Source organism: Podarcis liolepis (genome assembly GCF_965112155.1).
Source record: "Podarcis liolepis genome assembly, chromosome: 14".
Lineage (NCBI taxonomy): Eukaryota > Metazoa > Chordata > Lepidosauria > Squamata > Lacertidae > Podarcis > Podarcis liolepis.
The window spans coordinates 38348193-38365495 of NC_139569.1; the positions used below are offsets into that span (position 1 = coordinate 38348193).

The 17303-nt window shown below is 49.1% G+C and overlaps 1 protein-coding gene across 3 annotated transcripts; it reads right to left on the reverse strand.

The window, feature by feature from the left end:
- Positions 1 to 942: 942 nt before the first annotated feature.
- On the reverse strand, positions 943 to 6109 carry MEX3B (mex-3 RNA binding family member B). 3 transcript variants are annotated; one of them, XM_083476136.1, is made up of 2 exons: positions 5606 to 6109; positions 943 to 4438 (listed from the first exon to the last, which is right to left on the reverse strand). In XM_083476136.1, the coding sequence occupies exons 1-2, from the start codon at positions 5862 to 5864 to the stop codon at positions 2850 to 2852; spliced, it is 1848 nt and encodes a 615-aa protein (XP_083332262.1). In that variant the 5' UTR covers positions 5865 to 6109; the 3' UTR covers positions 943 to 2849. The 3 variants fall into 3 exon arrangements, with proteins under 3 accessions (XP_083332262.1, XP_083332261.1, XP_083332260.1); XM_083476135.1 differs by lacking the exon at positions 5606 to 6109 and adding an exon at positions 5188 to 5592; XM_083476134.1 differs by lacking the exon at positions 5606 to 6109 and adding an exon at positions 4569 to 5175.
- Positions 6110 to 17303: the final 11194 nt, after the last annotated feature.

The following is a 17303-nucleotide window of genomic DNA, read 5'->3' on the forward strand; positions in this document are numbered from 1 at the left end:
CTCAGTCCCTGCTCCTGCCAACCTAGCAGTTTGAAAGCACGTCACAGTGCACGTAGATAAATAGGTACCACTCCAGCGGGAAGGTAATTGGCGTTTCCATGCGCTGCTCTGGTTCACCAGAAGCAGCTTAGTCAAGCTGGCCACATAACCCGGAAGCTGTATGCCAGCTCCCTCAGCCAATAAAGTGAGATGAGCGCCACAACGGGACCTAATGGTCAGGGGTCTGTTTACCTTTACCTTTCATATAGTACACACAACAGGTCTTTGAGATCAAAGCAGCCTTAACTGCAGCAAACTCAAGATGCAAACTTCAAAAAAAAACTTTATCAAAACATAGGAAAGGGGGAACAGGAATCCTAGCTACTCTTCTCCCCAAAGCCAAAAACTCATTTCATTAGGTCCCGAAAGCTACTCTTAAAATGAATGTGACCTACCATCCCCTGTTGTGACCCTCCAGGCAAAAACTCAGCCCACCAGTCATACATTGTGCTCTGCCATGGGCTTGGCAACCCCTCGGTTTTCAGCCTGATGGGTCAAATGATGTCACAAGCAGCGTCAGGCCTGCAGTCTGCACACACAGAAAGAATGGAAGTTAATATGGGAAGCAATTGGGGCCACTTCACACAACAGGATACACTTATTTGCAAGGTTAGGATACACTTATTTTGCAAGGTTGCAAATGCAAGTTTGTTGCATTCTAAGGATCACACTCAAAGCTTCTTCTGAAACACTTCATTTTTAAAAAAGAAAACCAAAGGGGACTTTTCTGAGAGTGAGGATTCACTAGGGCTCCTTGCCAAACTTAGACTTGTGAGGCAATGTGCGGAACATCCCTGATAAAGACTTTCCGAAGCAGTAACCTCAGATCAAAGAGACATTGCCTTCTCCCCACCATAAAAGAATGCAATAAAACAACCACCAAAATCTAACCACAACACCAGATGCTTTTCTGTAATATTTTATTTATATAGAAATACTTAAAAAAACATGAAGTAGCACCATTACTTAAGTTTTACCTTTATTATGTAGAACTTTAAATGTCAGAAAAATAAAACTCTTGATACAATTTCAAATCTTGTCTCAGCAAATATAATATTAGTATCTGACCATGAGGTTAAAGGCCCTTTATCATAAAATAAAATATACTTTGTTTTTAAACTTTGCTCAGTAAAGTACATTTAAGATCAAGTAACATCACCTACATATACATAAACAAGTGGTAAACAAATGTATTAAAATAGAAATACTAAACTATAGTGGTGCAACAGAATTTTTTTGTAATTTCCACTGAATTCTATTTATACAAATGTTAGAAAGCATCAACAGTTCCTTTTGACTTATGCTTAAACGCTTCCATTTTTTTGTAATAATATAGAATAAAATATGCTTTATATCACTGAATAGAAAATATGCTGGGTGAAGCAGATTTAAAAGATTTCTTTTTTCTGAACCTATAAAAAATCTCCAGCCCAACAGAATACTGTTCAAAGTATTACACATTTTATGGTTTTGCAATTCCATTCACAATTGTGTGATAGTAAAATAATACAGTGTTCTTCGCCATAAGGCCATACCAAAAAATAAAAAAGATTTAACCCAGCTACAAAAAAGTTCACTGAACTTAAATTAAAATACTTGTAAACATCTTTGCAATATGAAATATAATTTTTCAAGTCAAAAAAGAATAAAATACTTCAATCTGTATTAATGCAATTTATCTTTAAAACCTTTAAACGTTTTAATATATATAAGAGATATGTTACAGTTTCCTTTTTTTCTTCTTTTTTTCTTTGATAAAGCTGCAGTATCATAAGTTCATTATTATTATTATCATCATCATTATTATTATTAAAAATTCACAGGAAAAAATCTTGCCCTTTCGAGAACATTCAAGAAAAGTTATCCATCCATAGATTTATTTCTCAATAAGCAATCTACCAACTACCAGCACATTATACTAACTGTTCACACGCCATCATAATCCATATGCATTTCCTATTTTAATTTGGGGGGGAGGGAGAAAAAGAGAAGAGAGAAGAGAGAGAAGAGAGATATCATTTGATTTGGAAGCTTGGCCTTAAGAGAAAGTGTAAAAACTAGTCTATTACTAGAATGTCGTTCCTTAATATTTATAGCATGCACCAGGTGTCACAAACATCCCCCTTAAACCCATTCCTAAGCTACAGCACACTCAAGAATGCAAGGAAACAAAAACAGAAGTTATTTTTTCAAAAACCAAGATGGTCATCATCCTGCAAAACGTCAGGTTCCCCCACCCCACCCCGTCCCCCCACTCTGTTATTATTTATATTATTTTTGGGATGTGCGGATACTGCAGCTTTAAAAGCTCGACACAGATATTATATATATTTATATGCATGTATATAGGCAAGTAGAAGACCTTTTGAAGAAGAGGAGGTTGCTTGTCTGTGGGGGGGGGGGAGAGAAAGAGGAAGCATAGGAGCCAACTCTGAGAGGTCGAGGTCCCTTTGCCCCCCAATAAAGTATTTGAGGGAGCTGGGCCCCCCAAAAGTTTATGGGGTGCATCACAGGAGCCAACTCTGAGGGGTCTTTGCCCCCACAAAATAATTGATGGGGGCGGGCCCCCTAAAATTGGTGGGCATTGCCCTTCAAATGGGGTGCATGCACCGCATCATGTGATCGATGACGTGGGGCGGGGCTTGCCGGGGCCCCCAATAATTCATTCAAGTTGGCACCCCATGCCTTGCGATCCATTATGCAGGGTGCAGCTGGCCTGGCACACGTCTACACCCATTTTTTAATTCAAGTTGGCACCCATGAGAGGGAGGGAAGGAGGGAGGGAGGGAGGGGTCGCGGTTTGGGGACCCTTAGGAAAAGATCCGGATGGCCTGAGTGACGGCGCTGTGGCACACGGGGCACTGGGGCTCCGTCTTTTCGCAGATGCGGTTGGCACACTCCATGCAGAAGAGGTTGTGGCCGCAGGGCACCAGCGCCGCGATCACCTCGCTCTCGAAGCACACGGAGCAGTCGCGGCTGCCTTTCCTCCGCAGCCCCGACGACGAGCACGACGAGCTGGAAGAGGAGCTGGACGACGAGGACGACGACGCCGACGAATCCGACGGCAGGCCCGGCAAGTGGCAGCCCAGCCCGTTGGCGTACAGAGGGTAGGAGCAGGGCGACGACGACGACGGGGCGGACGGCGAGGAAGCGGCTGCAGCGGCCGCGGCGGCAGCAGCAGCGGCGGCCACGGCGGCGGCGATGAGGCGGCCGCCCGGGTCGCTGCGCACCCGCCGCGCCAGCGGGTGCTGCTCCAGCGCCACGCCTCCCGCCCCGACGTGCAGAGGCGGGGAAAGGCGCGTGGGAGGAGGAGGAGGCGGGGGCGGAGGCGGCCCGGCGCCCCGCCTCTGCCCTCCGCTGCTCACCAGCAAGGCCAGGTTGGCGTTCGACGGAGGCGCGCCGCCGCCGCCACCGGCGGGAAACGCGACGGCTCCGGGCGACGAGGACCCGCGCTCGAACTGCGACCAGAGCAGCGGCGCGCCGGGCGGAGGCGCCGGCGCCAAGTCGAAGCCGGGCGGGGAATCGAAGGGCGGCAGCTCGGAGGCGCAGCAGTCGGGCGACGAGAGCACCTCTCCGCCGCCATAGACGCCGTAGCCGTTGTTGTTGTTGTTGCCGTTGTGGTGCGGGAAGTTGAGCGACGGGCTGGGCGGGCTGTAGTCGGCCAAGCGGGCGCTGCTGCTGCCGCCGCTTCCTCCGACGCCATTGCCGAAGTACGAGTCGGTGGAAGCGCTGCCCAGCGAGCTGGAGCTGTCGTTGCGGTAGCTGCAGAAGGGCTTGCGGCCCGGCGTCGGGGTGATGCTGGAAGAGGAGGGCGGCGGAGGGGGCGGCGGAGGAGGAGGGGGCGGCGGCGGAGGGGGCGGCGTGGGCTTGCTCCAGAGGCTCCCGGCGCCGCCGGCGGCCAGCTCGAAGCCCACGTCGGTGCCGTTGGCGTGGAAGTCGTTGTCGTCGGTGAGCTCGATGATGCCGCCCGTGCGCATGGCGATGTGCGCCTCGATCTCCTCCCGCGCGCGGTCCACGTTCTCCGGCATGCCGGTCACCTCGAAGACGGGCTCTTTGTCGCGGCTGGGCGTCACGATGTAGGTGTGCGTCTGCTGCTGGATGCGCTTGATGGTGGCCCCCTTGGGCCCCACCACCAGGCCCACCACCCGGTAAGGGACCCGCACTTGGATGGTGGTTTGGCCCGGCAGGTTGGGCGGGCTGGGCACCGTGCCGTTGAGCACGGTGTTTTTGTTCCGGGAGGCGCGGATCATGGAGAAGTGTTCCGCCGCCGAAATGATCTCCCTCCGGGCCATGGCCACATCTTCCTTCCTGCCCGTGACAACGAAGAGCGGCTCCTCCCCGCGGACCGGGGTCTTGATGTAGGTGTTGGTTTTGGCCCGCAACGCTTTGATTTTACAACCTGAGATAAGGCGGGGGGAGGGGGAAGGGGGAGGGAAGGGAAGGGAGGAAAAAAAGGAAGGAAACACGGTTACATCTACTCCAGCTTTTCGGGGTGCAACAACGGAACGAGGGGGGGCCACCAAGCCAACCTGCCTCTTGGTCCAACATTTCATCCACGTCGAGTTCCATTTGCAAGTCATCACAACCACGCCAGCTTTTTGACACAGGAACACACCCATCTCCGCACCTCGAACCAACCAATATTCCCATTGGCCCAAACAAACAAACAAACAAAAGCCCCCAAACGTTATTTGCCCAGCATCTTGGAGATAATAAGTTGCAGGGGGGTGGGGCGGCAGAGAGACAACAATACCAAAACACCTCCCCACACCCAACGCAGCCACGCTATGAGACGCGAAGTGAGCGGCCACATTGCATCCATCGCAAGCGGGCAACCCAAATATGCAACGCCCCCTTTATATATATATATATAATAAAATTAATAAAACCACACTCGTGCTCCGCACATTTCAGGGGAAGGGAAGGGGTCTGGGGGAGGGGGTGGTAGCGAGCCCGACGGGGATGACATAGACAGACACACCGAGAAATACAAAAAGGTACCAGCAGCAGCCCTCTTGAAGACACCCGCTTCGTAATGCAGATGCTTTGAACCTAACCCCCCCCCCCATTGTTCACCTCCTTGCCGTTGCCTGTAAGGAAACACCCATCGATTCCTAACTATTGACAAATAAAGGCGCGCGCACTGACCAGCATCCGCTTGCATTTTTGCGCACACAGAATCAAATCAAAAGGGTTTTTTTAGGGCATAAAAGGGGGAGGGGTTGTGCTGCGAGATGAGGCGCAAACATCTGGATGCGAAAGGCGTCCTCCACCTCTGCTCTGCTTCACTTTCTTTGTCTAGAGTGGAAGTGGCGGCGGGGGAGGGAGGGAGGGAGGGAGAAGGGTGTCGAGAAGAGGCGGCCAGGTTAGCCATCATCACAAACCCTGCAATTTGGACTCGAGGGGGCGAGCCGTGTTGGCATCTCGGAGGCAAAAGGCATCCACAGAAACCCAGGGAGGAGACAGCAGCTAGAGAGAAGCAGCAAAAAACGTCCCCTCGATTCCCACCACACATCTCTCTCTCACACACAACACACACACAAAGACGATCGAGCCAAGCCCCCACCTTGCCTGCCCACGATCTCGGCGACATGCTCCGAGCTGGGCACCGGGACGCATTCGGTCATGTTCACGCTCTTCTTGCGCGGCTCGTTGTCGTAAAGGGAGCCCGTCTCGTCGTTGTCCAAGCCCAGCAGGGAGAGCTGATCCAAAGCGATCTGAAGGGCTCTTTGGTCATCCAGGGTCTCCCCGCCTCCTCCTCCTCCACCGCCGCCGCCTCCTCCGCTCCCATTCCTCTCCATGTCGGCAAACAAGGAGCTGGGCATAGTCCCGGGTGGATGTGGGGGGATCGCGCCCTCCGCTTCCTTTCCCTCCTGCGCTCTCGGATCAGGAGTGGGGGGCGGGGGTGGGGAGGGAGGGAAGCAGGGAAGGGAAGCAGCACCAACACACACACCAGGAGAAGGGGGGAGGTGGAAAGCAGACACAAAGGAAACAGCCAAGGCAGATGGCCAGCAAACGGCAGGCGAGGAAGCGGTTGGAGAAGCCCGGCAAGCAGATCTTGGATGCTGGCTCAGAACAAAACAAAACGGGCAAAAATGCTCAGATTGTAAATTCCTTGCGCGCCGCTTTAAAAAAAGAGAAGAAGCCCCCCTCCAGTGCAATCCGGTTTATAAGATGCTTTCCAAGAAAAGGAGAAAAAATACCCCACCACGACTCCCCCCAAGCTTTTCCCTTTTTCTTCTTCTTCTTCCTCCTCCTCCTTGGGGGGGGGCGCGGGGGGGGGGCGCGTGCAGAGAATAGAGAGAAGCGCTCCGGTGCTTTTGGCTCCCCCCCTTGAGTTCCTTTGCTGGCCGCGATGGCAGGCGTTTCTTTAAGGAGCCCCTCCCAGCTTCCACTCACTCAGCGATTTCTCTCTCTCTCTCCCTCTCCTCCTCTCCCCCTTTCTTTCTCTCTCTCTCTCGCTCGCTTTCTCCTCCTCCTCTTTTCTGTCTGAGCCTCTGCTGCAGCCAGACAGCGCTGGGGAAAGGGGAGCGGGGGAGGGGAGGAGAAATCAGAGCGCCGCAGCGTAAGCGGCCGGGAAAAGCGAGCGAGCCGAGGGGAGCCGCCGACAGCGCCGCTGGAGGAGCCGATTGGCCGGGCCCGGCGGAGGGGGGCGGGCCGGCTGGGCTGCTTGGCCCCGCCCCTCTAAGGCAAGGCTCCTTTTCTTTGTTGTCTAATGCAGAACAATAAAGGAGGGGGGTAGAGAGAGAGAGAGAGAGAGAGAGAAGATCCAGAAAGAAAGAAAGAAAAAGCAACCCTGTCGATCTGTCTATGTATACATAGGAAATCTTCCGCGCATTCATCAAGTCAACGCGGACCCAACATGACACTTAATGGCTCTTGCGGCATTGCAAACGGAGCGCTTGCAAACCCGTTTCCCATCCGGGAAAGGGGGTTCGTTTCTCCTCGTTCCCCAAGGGATCTCTCTCTATCCATTCGGGGTGCGGTGGTTTTTACGCAGGGATGATAAAATGCTGGCCCCGAGTGATGGGTGGAGGGAGGGAGGGACATTTGCGCCGGCCCCAGGAGCCACGCGCGGCGCTTCCTGCGAGCAGCACCGGCAGCAGAGGGGAAGGCAGGAGGGGTGTGGCTTGGGCTGACAGTGTCCCTTTAAAAAGAAAAAAAAAGAGTGCCTAACCTTCCGATGGAAAAAAAGAGGAACAGTCTAAACTGCAGAAGAGAGCGGGGTTTTAATTGCAGCCGGGGGCACCCCTGGGTCCCGCCCCCCTCCACACACGCACACCTTTCCTCCTTTTTAATTTGGATGCCTGCAACGGGGTGTGTGTGTGTGTGTCAAGCGATAACCTCTGAGCATGTGCAAAGCGGCGTGCGCTCTCCCCGCTCGCATTCGGGGGCGTTGGGTGGAAGAGGTTTCCAGGTCAGAGGGGCGTGGCCTCTCCAGGGGGACTTGACAGATCAGAGGGACGCCTTCTCTTTCTTTCTTTCTTTCTTTCTTTCTTTCTTTCTTTCTTTCTTTCTTTCTTTCTTTCTGCAAACATAAACTGCGGCGCAGCGCAAAGAACGCTCAACTTGGAACGCGTGCTCGCACGTGCACACGTGCACAAAAGAAAGGCAAGCTGCGATCGCGGGTTGGCCTGAGGAACGCGCGTCCAGAACAAAACAAATACCTCCAACGCAGCCGCTTGAAACAGCGGGCACGCCCATCCTTAGTCCTTTGCAGCGACAAAAAAATGCGAGCAAAACCATTTGCGCCTCATGCGAGTCATTTCTGGCGAGCGCTTCTTTGTTGTTAACCAGCAAAAATTCTCAACTTGCAAAGGGGGGGGGGAGGCGGGAAGCATCCCTAACTCTCCTCCTGATTGGAAGAGTGCCCTTCTGCGCTTGCGCCCCGAAGGGTGTTTTGTATTTATTTTATTTATTTATTTTGTTTCCCCGCGCCTGCGCACAGGTCGCCTTCCTCTCCCACCGTTTGAGGGTTTGTACGGACGGAGTGGGAGGGATGCGCGCTGCTTTCCATTCAAGTCGCTGGCGGAGGAGGGGGCGTGGCTTCCTTTGCCGGAGGTTCTGGCTCCGCCTTTGGGAGCCACGTGCACTTTGGGCTGGCAAAGAGGAGGGAGGAGCCTTTTGGGCAGGGAAAGGGGCGGGACCTCAGCGACACTTTGTAGCCTGGAGCAGACAAAGAATGCCAGCATCGCGCAGTTGCAGGCTTCGTGCCTTCTCTCCGCAAGCGTCGGATGGTGAACGACTCGCGCTCGCTTCTGGATTAAAGCTGAGCATCTCATCCCTGAAGAATATTTGCTCCTAGGCAGGGCTGAGCTGCAGCTTTTTGTATCTGCATTATCTATTTAACAGATGCGTTTCACGAAGTCCTTTGCTGCCTTCCCTGACGGTTCAAAATGACAGGTGTTTTTGCAGGCAGGCAGAAGGTCCCTGGTTCAATCGTGGCCAACACCAGAAAAGGGCTATGGAGGATCCCTGCCTGTCAGAGTTCTCAGGAATAATAATAATAATAATTTATTTATTATTTATACCCCGCCCATCTGGCTGGGCTTCCCCAGCCACTCTGGGCGGCTTCCAACCAAATTTTAAAATACAGTAAAGTGGTACCTCGGGTTAAGTACTTAATTCGTTCTGGAGGTCTGTTCTTAACCTGAAGCACCACTTTAGCTAATGGGGCCTCCTGCTGCTGCTGCGCCACCAGAGCACAATTTCTGTTCTCATCCTGAAGCAAAGTTCTCAACCCGAGGTAATATTTCTGGGTTAGCGGAGTCTGTAACCCGAAACATATGTAACCCGAGGTACCCCTGTAATACATCAAACATTAAAAGCTTCCCTAAACATTCCCTTCAGATGTCTTCTAAACGTTTGGTAGTTGTCGTTCTCTTTGACATCTGGTGGGAGGGCGTTCCACAGGGCAGGCGCCACTACCGAGAAGGCCCTCTGCCGGGTTCCCTGTAACTTGGCTTCTCACAGTGAGGGAACCGCCAGAAGGCCCTCAGCGCTGGAGCTCAGTGTCCGGGTAGAACGATGGGCGTGGAGACGCTCCTTCAGATATACAGGACCAAGGCCATTTAGGGCTTTAAAGGTCAGCACCAGCACTTCGAATTGTGCTTGGAAATGTACTGGGAGCCAATGTAGGTCTTTCAAGACCGGTGTTATGTGGTCTCAGCAGCCGCTCCCAGTCATTCCTTGGTGGGGGAAATTGTATGCGTTAAATGTGTCCGCAGCCAAAACATCACCATTGGTGCATTATGACCAACAGACCAAAAATGAAGCCATACCATGGTGGTAGTGAGTCTTCAGGCCGAATCAGGACAACCCGTTTGGTCTGTGAGGCCATATCAAATGAGCCACAGACCACGGCACTATAGGATGTTTTCCAAACTGTGTGTTGCGACACAGTGTGTCTGCTGCACTGTGTAAGGTGTGTTTCACGAACACTCCCTACCCTCCTCCCGGGGCTGGAAAGGGGTTTGTTTAACCTCTGGCTTGCTAGTAAAATTGAATTAGGTAAAGGTAAGGGGACCCCTGACCATTGGGTCCCGTCGTTACCGACTCTGGGGTTGCGGTGCTCATCTCACTTTATTAGCCGAGGGAGCCGGCGTACAGCTTCCGGGTCATGTGGCCAGCATGACTAAGCCGCTTCTGGTGAACCAGAGTAGCGCACGGAAACACCGTTTACCTTCCCACTGGAGCAATACCTATTTATCTACTTGCACTTTGACGTGCTTTCAAACTGCTAGGTTGGCAGCAGCAGGGACCGAGCAACGGGAACTCACCCCATCGCGGGGATTCAAACGGCCGACCTTCTGATTGGCAAGCCCTAGGCTCTGTGGTTTAACCCACAGCGCCACCCGCTGTGTCACAAAATGATGAAATGTCTAAAAAGTGTGTCGCCAACATTAAAATTTTGGAAAGCTCTGCTGTAGAGTGTAGGGCAGGTAAAGACACGGCTCCTTGCTGAAAGTGGGATTTGCATGCACTGACAGTGGCAAGTGTCAACAGTCACGGCAGCCCTTAGATGGCTGTCTGAGCACACTGGTCACTGGGCGCATAGCACTTTCGCCTGCACAATTTGATTTCTAGTTGCACGAGCAAAGAAAAACTCGCTTCTTGATGTCATTGCCTCACCTACCTGCCAGTGGCCCTCGAGGATGGAAGAGGTCAAGGAGTCAGCTGATTCTACACCCCTGTGTCATGCATTTTAAACTTAAGTACAGGGCAAAATACGATGCAAGATATAAAGACCATCAGCTGCAGTACTGCATACCTACAAGATAGCAAGTGGCCTGAGTGGACTCCCTCCCAAAGGATCTTCCCAGCACATAAAGTATCCCCCTTAGACTTTGTTCTCAGTGGCACAATGGGGTGACCTTGGGCCAGCCATGGTTTCTCAGCCTGATCTACCTTGTATGGTAGCAAGGATGAAAGGGCGCCTATTTGCCACCTGGAGCTCCTTGGAGCATTGGCAGGATTAACAACAACAACAACAACAACAATTTATTTATTTATTTATACCCCGCCGTCAAACAGTAAAAGCTTCCCTAAACAGGGCTGCCTTCAGATGTCTTCTAAAAGTCTGGCAGTTGTTTTTCTCTTTGACATCCGGTGGGAGGGCGTTCCACAGGGCGGGCGCCACTACCAAGAAGGCCCTCTGCCTGGTTCCCGGTAACTTGGCTTCTCGCAGGGAGGGAACTGCCAGAAGGCCCTAGGCGCTGGACCTCAGTGTCTGGGCAGAACGATGGGGGTGGAGACGCTCCTTCAGGTATACCGGACTGAGGCCATTTAGAGCTTTATAGGTCAGCACCAACACTTTGAATTGTGTTGAATTATTTATATATATAAATAATACCTAAATGTGTGGAACCAGTTGCACAGAAAAGCAATCCAAGAAAATGCATTTGCAGAGGGGTTTACGTGTTCAGCTGTTATCGCGAAAACTAAAGCTCTTATGGCACCTTGAAAGAACTGACATCTTTCTTCTTGGCGTAAGCTTCCATAGGCTACACTCTGCTTCCTCAGACATGTGAGAATCAGTGCCCTTTTTGTCTAGCAACTGGGAATAAATTGTACTTTTAAGCCTGGTGTGGCTAACCCTTTTTGCCCTGCCGGGGCATATTCACCCTTGGCCAATCATCCGTGGTCTGTATGCCAGTAGAGGGTGCAGCTAAACATATTAAAATATACTCGGAGTCGAGAGTGGATTTCATGCTCTTTATTCAGCTCGTAGTGGTGAGGAGGAATGGAAGTTCCCCCAGAATGTCTGCTTTATCTACATTATTTGCACAATGGGCACCACGTGATTGGCTAGTTCCAGGATTCACCTGTAGGCCAATCAGGTTGCAGATTCACTTCCACCTGGAGCTGTATTGGGTGGCTCCTGTGGACCAATCAGACTGCTGCATTCTGAATCCTATTGTTCTAGGACCAATCAGACTGCTGCATTCTGAATCCTATTGTTCTAGGACCAATCAGACTGCTGCATTCTGAATCCTATTGTTCTAGGACCAATCAGACTGCTGCATTCTGAATCCTATTGTTCTAGGACCAATCAGACTGCTGCCTTTTGGATCCTATTCAACTCTGTACATCTGGTGTAGCCAGGTGTTGCTGGACTAGAACTCCCACCATCCCTGACCATTGACCATACTGGCAATGGAGGATGGGGGTTGGAGTCCATGTGGATAGCACCATGTTGGCCAAGCCTGGCGTGGCCATTCCATGCACACACTCCTTTTGCAGGAACAGGTACACAGCCAGACCCCCTCAGCTGGTCCATGCCCCCTTCCCACTCAGAAGATGATGGAGCTGGTAAGCAGGGACTGGGCAGTCTGCATCCCCATCATGGTGCTAGACTGAGCAGGGGTGCTTAAAAGATTCAGAATTGCTTGGGGAGACAGATCTGGGATGTACTACACCTTTTCTAAGACTATCAATTAGGGTTGCCATATTTCATAAAGTAAAAAATCAGGATACCCTGAAAGTTATTAAGCATTTTTTAAAGAAAGACTACAAAATTTTAAAATTGCTGGGGAAATTCCCCAGGACGCCACTTCCACCTTTTAAATCCCGGACATGTGGCAGCTCTACTATCACAACTACAAGATGTGTGGGAATCACCTACAAACAACTTGTGCTTCTTTCTTTAGAAATATTGCCTTAATCACTTGCAAGCTTATGTACATTTATGTACATTTTTAACAATAGATTCATTTACTTTCACAAGTACTCAATTTACATTTCTGAAATGGGCTCCAGTCCTACTTTTAGAGTTTGCAAGGGTATTACCTATACTATGGATAAGATTCCAAGATCCCGTTCACAACGAGAGGTACCACTGTGAAAGGACATGTAAAAACACACCGATTCCCGGAACATCTGCGGGCCGGATTTAGAAGGTGATTGGGCCAGATCCGGCCCCCGGGCCTTAGTTTGCCTACCCACGAGTTAGTGAGAACCGCTGAGTTAGATGAACTACCCTGGTTAAGGTAATTCGGCTGCAAAGGGATAAAAGGCCTCAACTGAGTGCCAGACTTTGTTGGAACAAGTTGGCCTCTGGGAGCTATCAGAGGCTTAATCCACACTGTACAGTTATATTGATTTTATATCACTTCATTTAGCTTGCTGGGACTTGTTAGGAGTCTCCTGTCATAGAACTACCATTCCCAGAGTTCCCTGGGAAGATGAATCAATTGATAAACCAGTCTGGGAAAAGACATGCAGTTTGTTATGGGTGCTGAGAATTGTCACTGTGCGCTGGTGAAACTACACTTCCCAACATACTTTGTAGGACGTTGTGTGCTTTAAATGCACACTGAATGTTCTTTAAAAGTATGGTGTGGATCTGCAGATAGAATGACGGTCACTTTTTATTATGTTTTGGAATAACAACTTGAAATATACTCAGGAGTGGATTCCATGCTCTTTATTCAGCTCATAGTGGTGAGGAGGAATGGAAGTTCCCCCAGAAGGTCTGCTTTATATACATTATTTACACAATGGACCCCTCGTGATTGGCTAATTCTGGGGTTCACCTGTAGGCCAATCAGGTTGCAGATTCACTTCCACCTGGAGCTGGATTGGGTGGCTCCTGTGGACCAATCAGACTGCTGCATTCTGAACCCTATTGTTCTAGGACCAATCAGACTGCTGCATTCTGAACCCTATTGTTCTAGGACCAATCAGACTGCTGCCTTTTGGATCCTATTCAACTCAGTACATAACACACCTTCTGGCATAATATACACCCATATAGTTTATTTACAATGAACTTAGTGATCATGCATTTGTGTATGTATGTATATTTTCAGTACTATGTTAATTCATTTTATAGTAATTTGAGTTATGTTTCTGTTTGCTTGCAAAGTGACAATTGCAATGATGGTGCTGCTGGCTCTTATAGTCCGCACTTGACTTTTCTTTACTGCAAAGAAAATGTATTACTTAGTCAAAAAGATTTCTAGCATTTAATTTCACAGCAGGCACGTGTCGGTCCACTGCCTGTACATGTAAGCATTATGCACTTGCAAGTAATTGTGTATGATAGTTGCAACCTGTTGTTCTTTCCTCAGGATGTTGCCATGTTTTACAAGGTTCCAGCCCGCTGCTTTCCAAAGGAGACATCTCATCAGCCAAGGTAGCCAGGTTTACCCTTGCCTGCCCCCCTCTGGCTGGTTGTTCTGGCAAATTCTGAAATAATCATTACAGTATTTTAAAAATTAAAAAAAAAGGTTTGCTTTGCTTATCAGCAGGTTTTCTATCCTCAAAATGATTAGTTTTGCTTATCAGCAGATTGTGTACAGTGGTACCTCAGGTTACAGACGCTTCAGGTTACAATCTCCGCTAACCAGGAAGTGGTTGCTCCAGGCTAAGAACTTTGTCCCAGGATAAGAACGAAAATTGCGCACCAGCGGTGCAGCGGCAGCAGGAGGCCTCATTAGCGAAAGCACACTTCAGGTTAAGAGCTGTTTCAAGTTAAGAACGGACCTCTGGAACGAATTAAGTTCTTAACCTGAGGTACCACTGTACTGGAAGGGAAATGTCTGTATGTGTGTGTGATTGGTGCTTTGTGTGTGTGTGTGATCATGGTACTCACTGGGACAAAGTATCAGACCCTCCAAGTGTCCCTATTTTCCAGGGACAGTCCTGGATTTACAGAAGCCATCTCGGTTTCTGATTTGATCCTGGAATATCCCACTTTTTCTTAGGACATCCCTAATCTCATCGGATAAATTTTGGAGGGTATGCTAGGACGTCAGTATTTTAATCGGAGGGGATGGAGTTATGCGACACCAGAATCGAGGAGATAAGTAACTATACAACCTTTAGAAGACATCTGAAGACAGCCCTGATTAGGGACATTTTTAATGTTTGATGGTATATTATGTTTTTATATGTACTGGAAGATTCTCAGAGTGGCTGGGCCAACCCAGCCATATGGGCAGGGGATGATGATGATGATGAAAGGAGCCAGCATTTGTCCACAGACAGCTTTCTGCGTCATGCGGCCAACATAATTAAACCACTTCTGGCGCAACGGAACACCGTGATGGAAGCCAGAGCACACAGAAACACCGTTTACCTTCCCACCACAGCGGTACCTATTTATCTACTTGCACTGGTATGCTTTCGAACTGCTAGGTTGGCAGGAGCTGGGACAGAGCAACAGGAGCTTTCCCTGTCACGGGGATTAAAATGGCTGACCTTACAATTGGCAAGCCCAAGAGGCTCGGTGGTTTAGACCACAGTGCTCCCCATGTCCCATTTATTATTATTATTATTATTATTATTATTATTATTATTATGAATAGGATGTCCCTATTTTCATCAGAGAAATATTCTAGAATATTCCATTCCACCCTCAGATCGAGAGGGTTGCCAGCTTTTCACCTGCTTGCTGAGGCTATGCTGCTGGGGATTAATCCTTGGCCCTTTTAAACATGGAAAGTGTGAGTGCTCTACCACTGAACCACAGTCTTCACAAACCCTCCCTTCTTGCCAGAATGAATGAATGAATGAATCTTATCTTGCCAGATAATTTTCAGCAGTTTCGGACAGAAGTTTAAGAGAGTAGATTGGATTGGTTTTACAAAGCCTTTCCTAATATATATTCTTGGGGTTTTGTTCCATTCAGAGTTTCAAGGAACACAGCAAGCTGTTCTGCAAACGCTTCCAGTGCAACCTTACTTGTGGCTAACAAACAATGATCCTCAGTAGGAGCTCAATTTGGAATCACCTTAACAAAACCTTTGCCTCTTGGCTGCTTCCTGCGATAGATATGTTGATGAACATGCAAAACATTTTTTTTAAATGACTGAGCGGCTCTGAGATCAAAGTCCCCCCCCCCCCAAGAGGTAGCCTTTGTCTTCAAAATGCTCATTTATCATTGTCATTGCATGTAGGTTCCTCCTCTTTTGCCCCAGTAGATGAATGTGGGGTGTTTGTGTGGAGAGAAAACCAAGTGTGTTATTTTTTGTAAATTACCCAGTTAATTTTCCAGTTTGCTTCACACAATTTCCTGAAATTGACTTCTGAAAAGCTAATTGCGTGCTTAGTATGCATTAATAACCAGTCAGGTGACTTTAAAGAGTTTGGTAAGCTAAAAAAAATTTATTTTTTTAAGCCCGCCACATTTAATTATCTCCTCCTCTACTATTCATGCTGAGGCCATAATTCAGCCTATGCTAAATAATTTTAATCCTGTTGACTTCCGTGGCATTGAAGTATTTATTTAACTTAACTCTTCCATTTAAGTTAATGCGCCATAAATGTGCTCAATTTTGTCCTTTGCTTTCTATAAGTGCAGTGATGTGAATTCTATAAAAATGATACTAAAACGTGAACAAAATTTTGGGAGAGTTGGGATTAGGACCAAAATTTCCCTGTGGATTTTTTGTTTTAATTGCAAATCAATGTGGAAACTGAATTTCAGACTGGGCAAATAAGAAACTGAAATTGCACATTCCTAGTTGTGCCTGCAGTCATTTGAGGTGTAATTAAATGCTGCCCCCACCACCACCAATGTTCACAATTTGCTCAATGTCTCATCAGGACTGAGCCCTGGCATGTTTTGACTGCCAGGGCTCAATCCTAGAACAAATGAAATAAGAACAGATGGGAAAGGCTCCTGAGCATGTTCAGAGTGCATTTCTGTCCCCCAACCACCCGGATTAGATGTGTGGAACAGAGATGCTTAGTTGAGGTACTACTACAAAGTGACGAATCGCAGCACTGTACCAAGTGTGATGACCTTGCCTTGCCATTGTCCTGTCCCTTGGCAGAGGGTTGTTCTGGGCTGCTCAAGACTCAGTATAAACAGGAACAGATTTCACATGATCTGAGTTTCAACTGCAAACCCAGAAATAAATCATAATGCTGAACATGTTTCTGGAACTGGAGGCCTCAATTATGGTTAGATCACATGAGAAACCTTTGATTCCACAGCATCGTGCATTGTAAGGTCAGGGGAAAATCTGAAGTAGTGAGCAGTAAAATCTGCTGAACGTAAGAGCATTCAGCCTGGTGCAGTCCCAATCGCTTACACACAACCAGGAGAATACCACATGTTTGCATGCTTTCAGCCCCTCCTGTGCACAAATTCCCACTCCCTTCCTTTATGGCGTTAACTATGGCACACTGTATTCCTACACCAGTATTAATCCTGAAGGGACGCGGGTCGGTGGTTCGAATCTGCACAATGGGGTGAGCTCCCATTGCTCTATCCCAGCTCCTTCCAAGCTAGCAGTTAGAAAGCACACCAGTCGAAGTAGATAAATAGGTACCGCTGTGGCAGGAAGGTAAATGGCATTTTCTGTGCGCTCTGGCACTCGTCACGGTTAAGTCCAGTCAAAAGCAACTATGGGCTGTGGTGCTCATCTCGCTTTTCAGGCCGAGGGAGATGGCTTTTGTCCACTTACTGGGTCATGTGGCCAGTATGACTAAACTGCTTCAGGCACAACGGGATACCGTGACAGATACCAGAGCGCACAAAAACTCCGCTTACCTTCCCGCTGCAGTGGTACCTATTTATCTACTCACACTGGCGTGCTTTCAAACTGCTATGTTGGCAGGACCTGGGACAGAGCAACAAGAGCTCACCCCACTGCGGAGATTCGAACCGCCAACCTTCCAATCAGCAAGCCCAAGAGGCTCAGTGGTTTAGACCACAGTGGTTAGACCTGCTCCCTTTCACCCGCTCCTCTTATAATGGCAGTGGTGCCCACCAGAGAGGTGCCAGAACTGAGTTCTGTTGAGTTCCTGCTGAG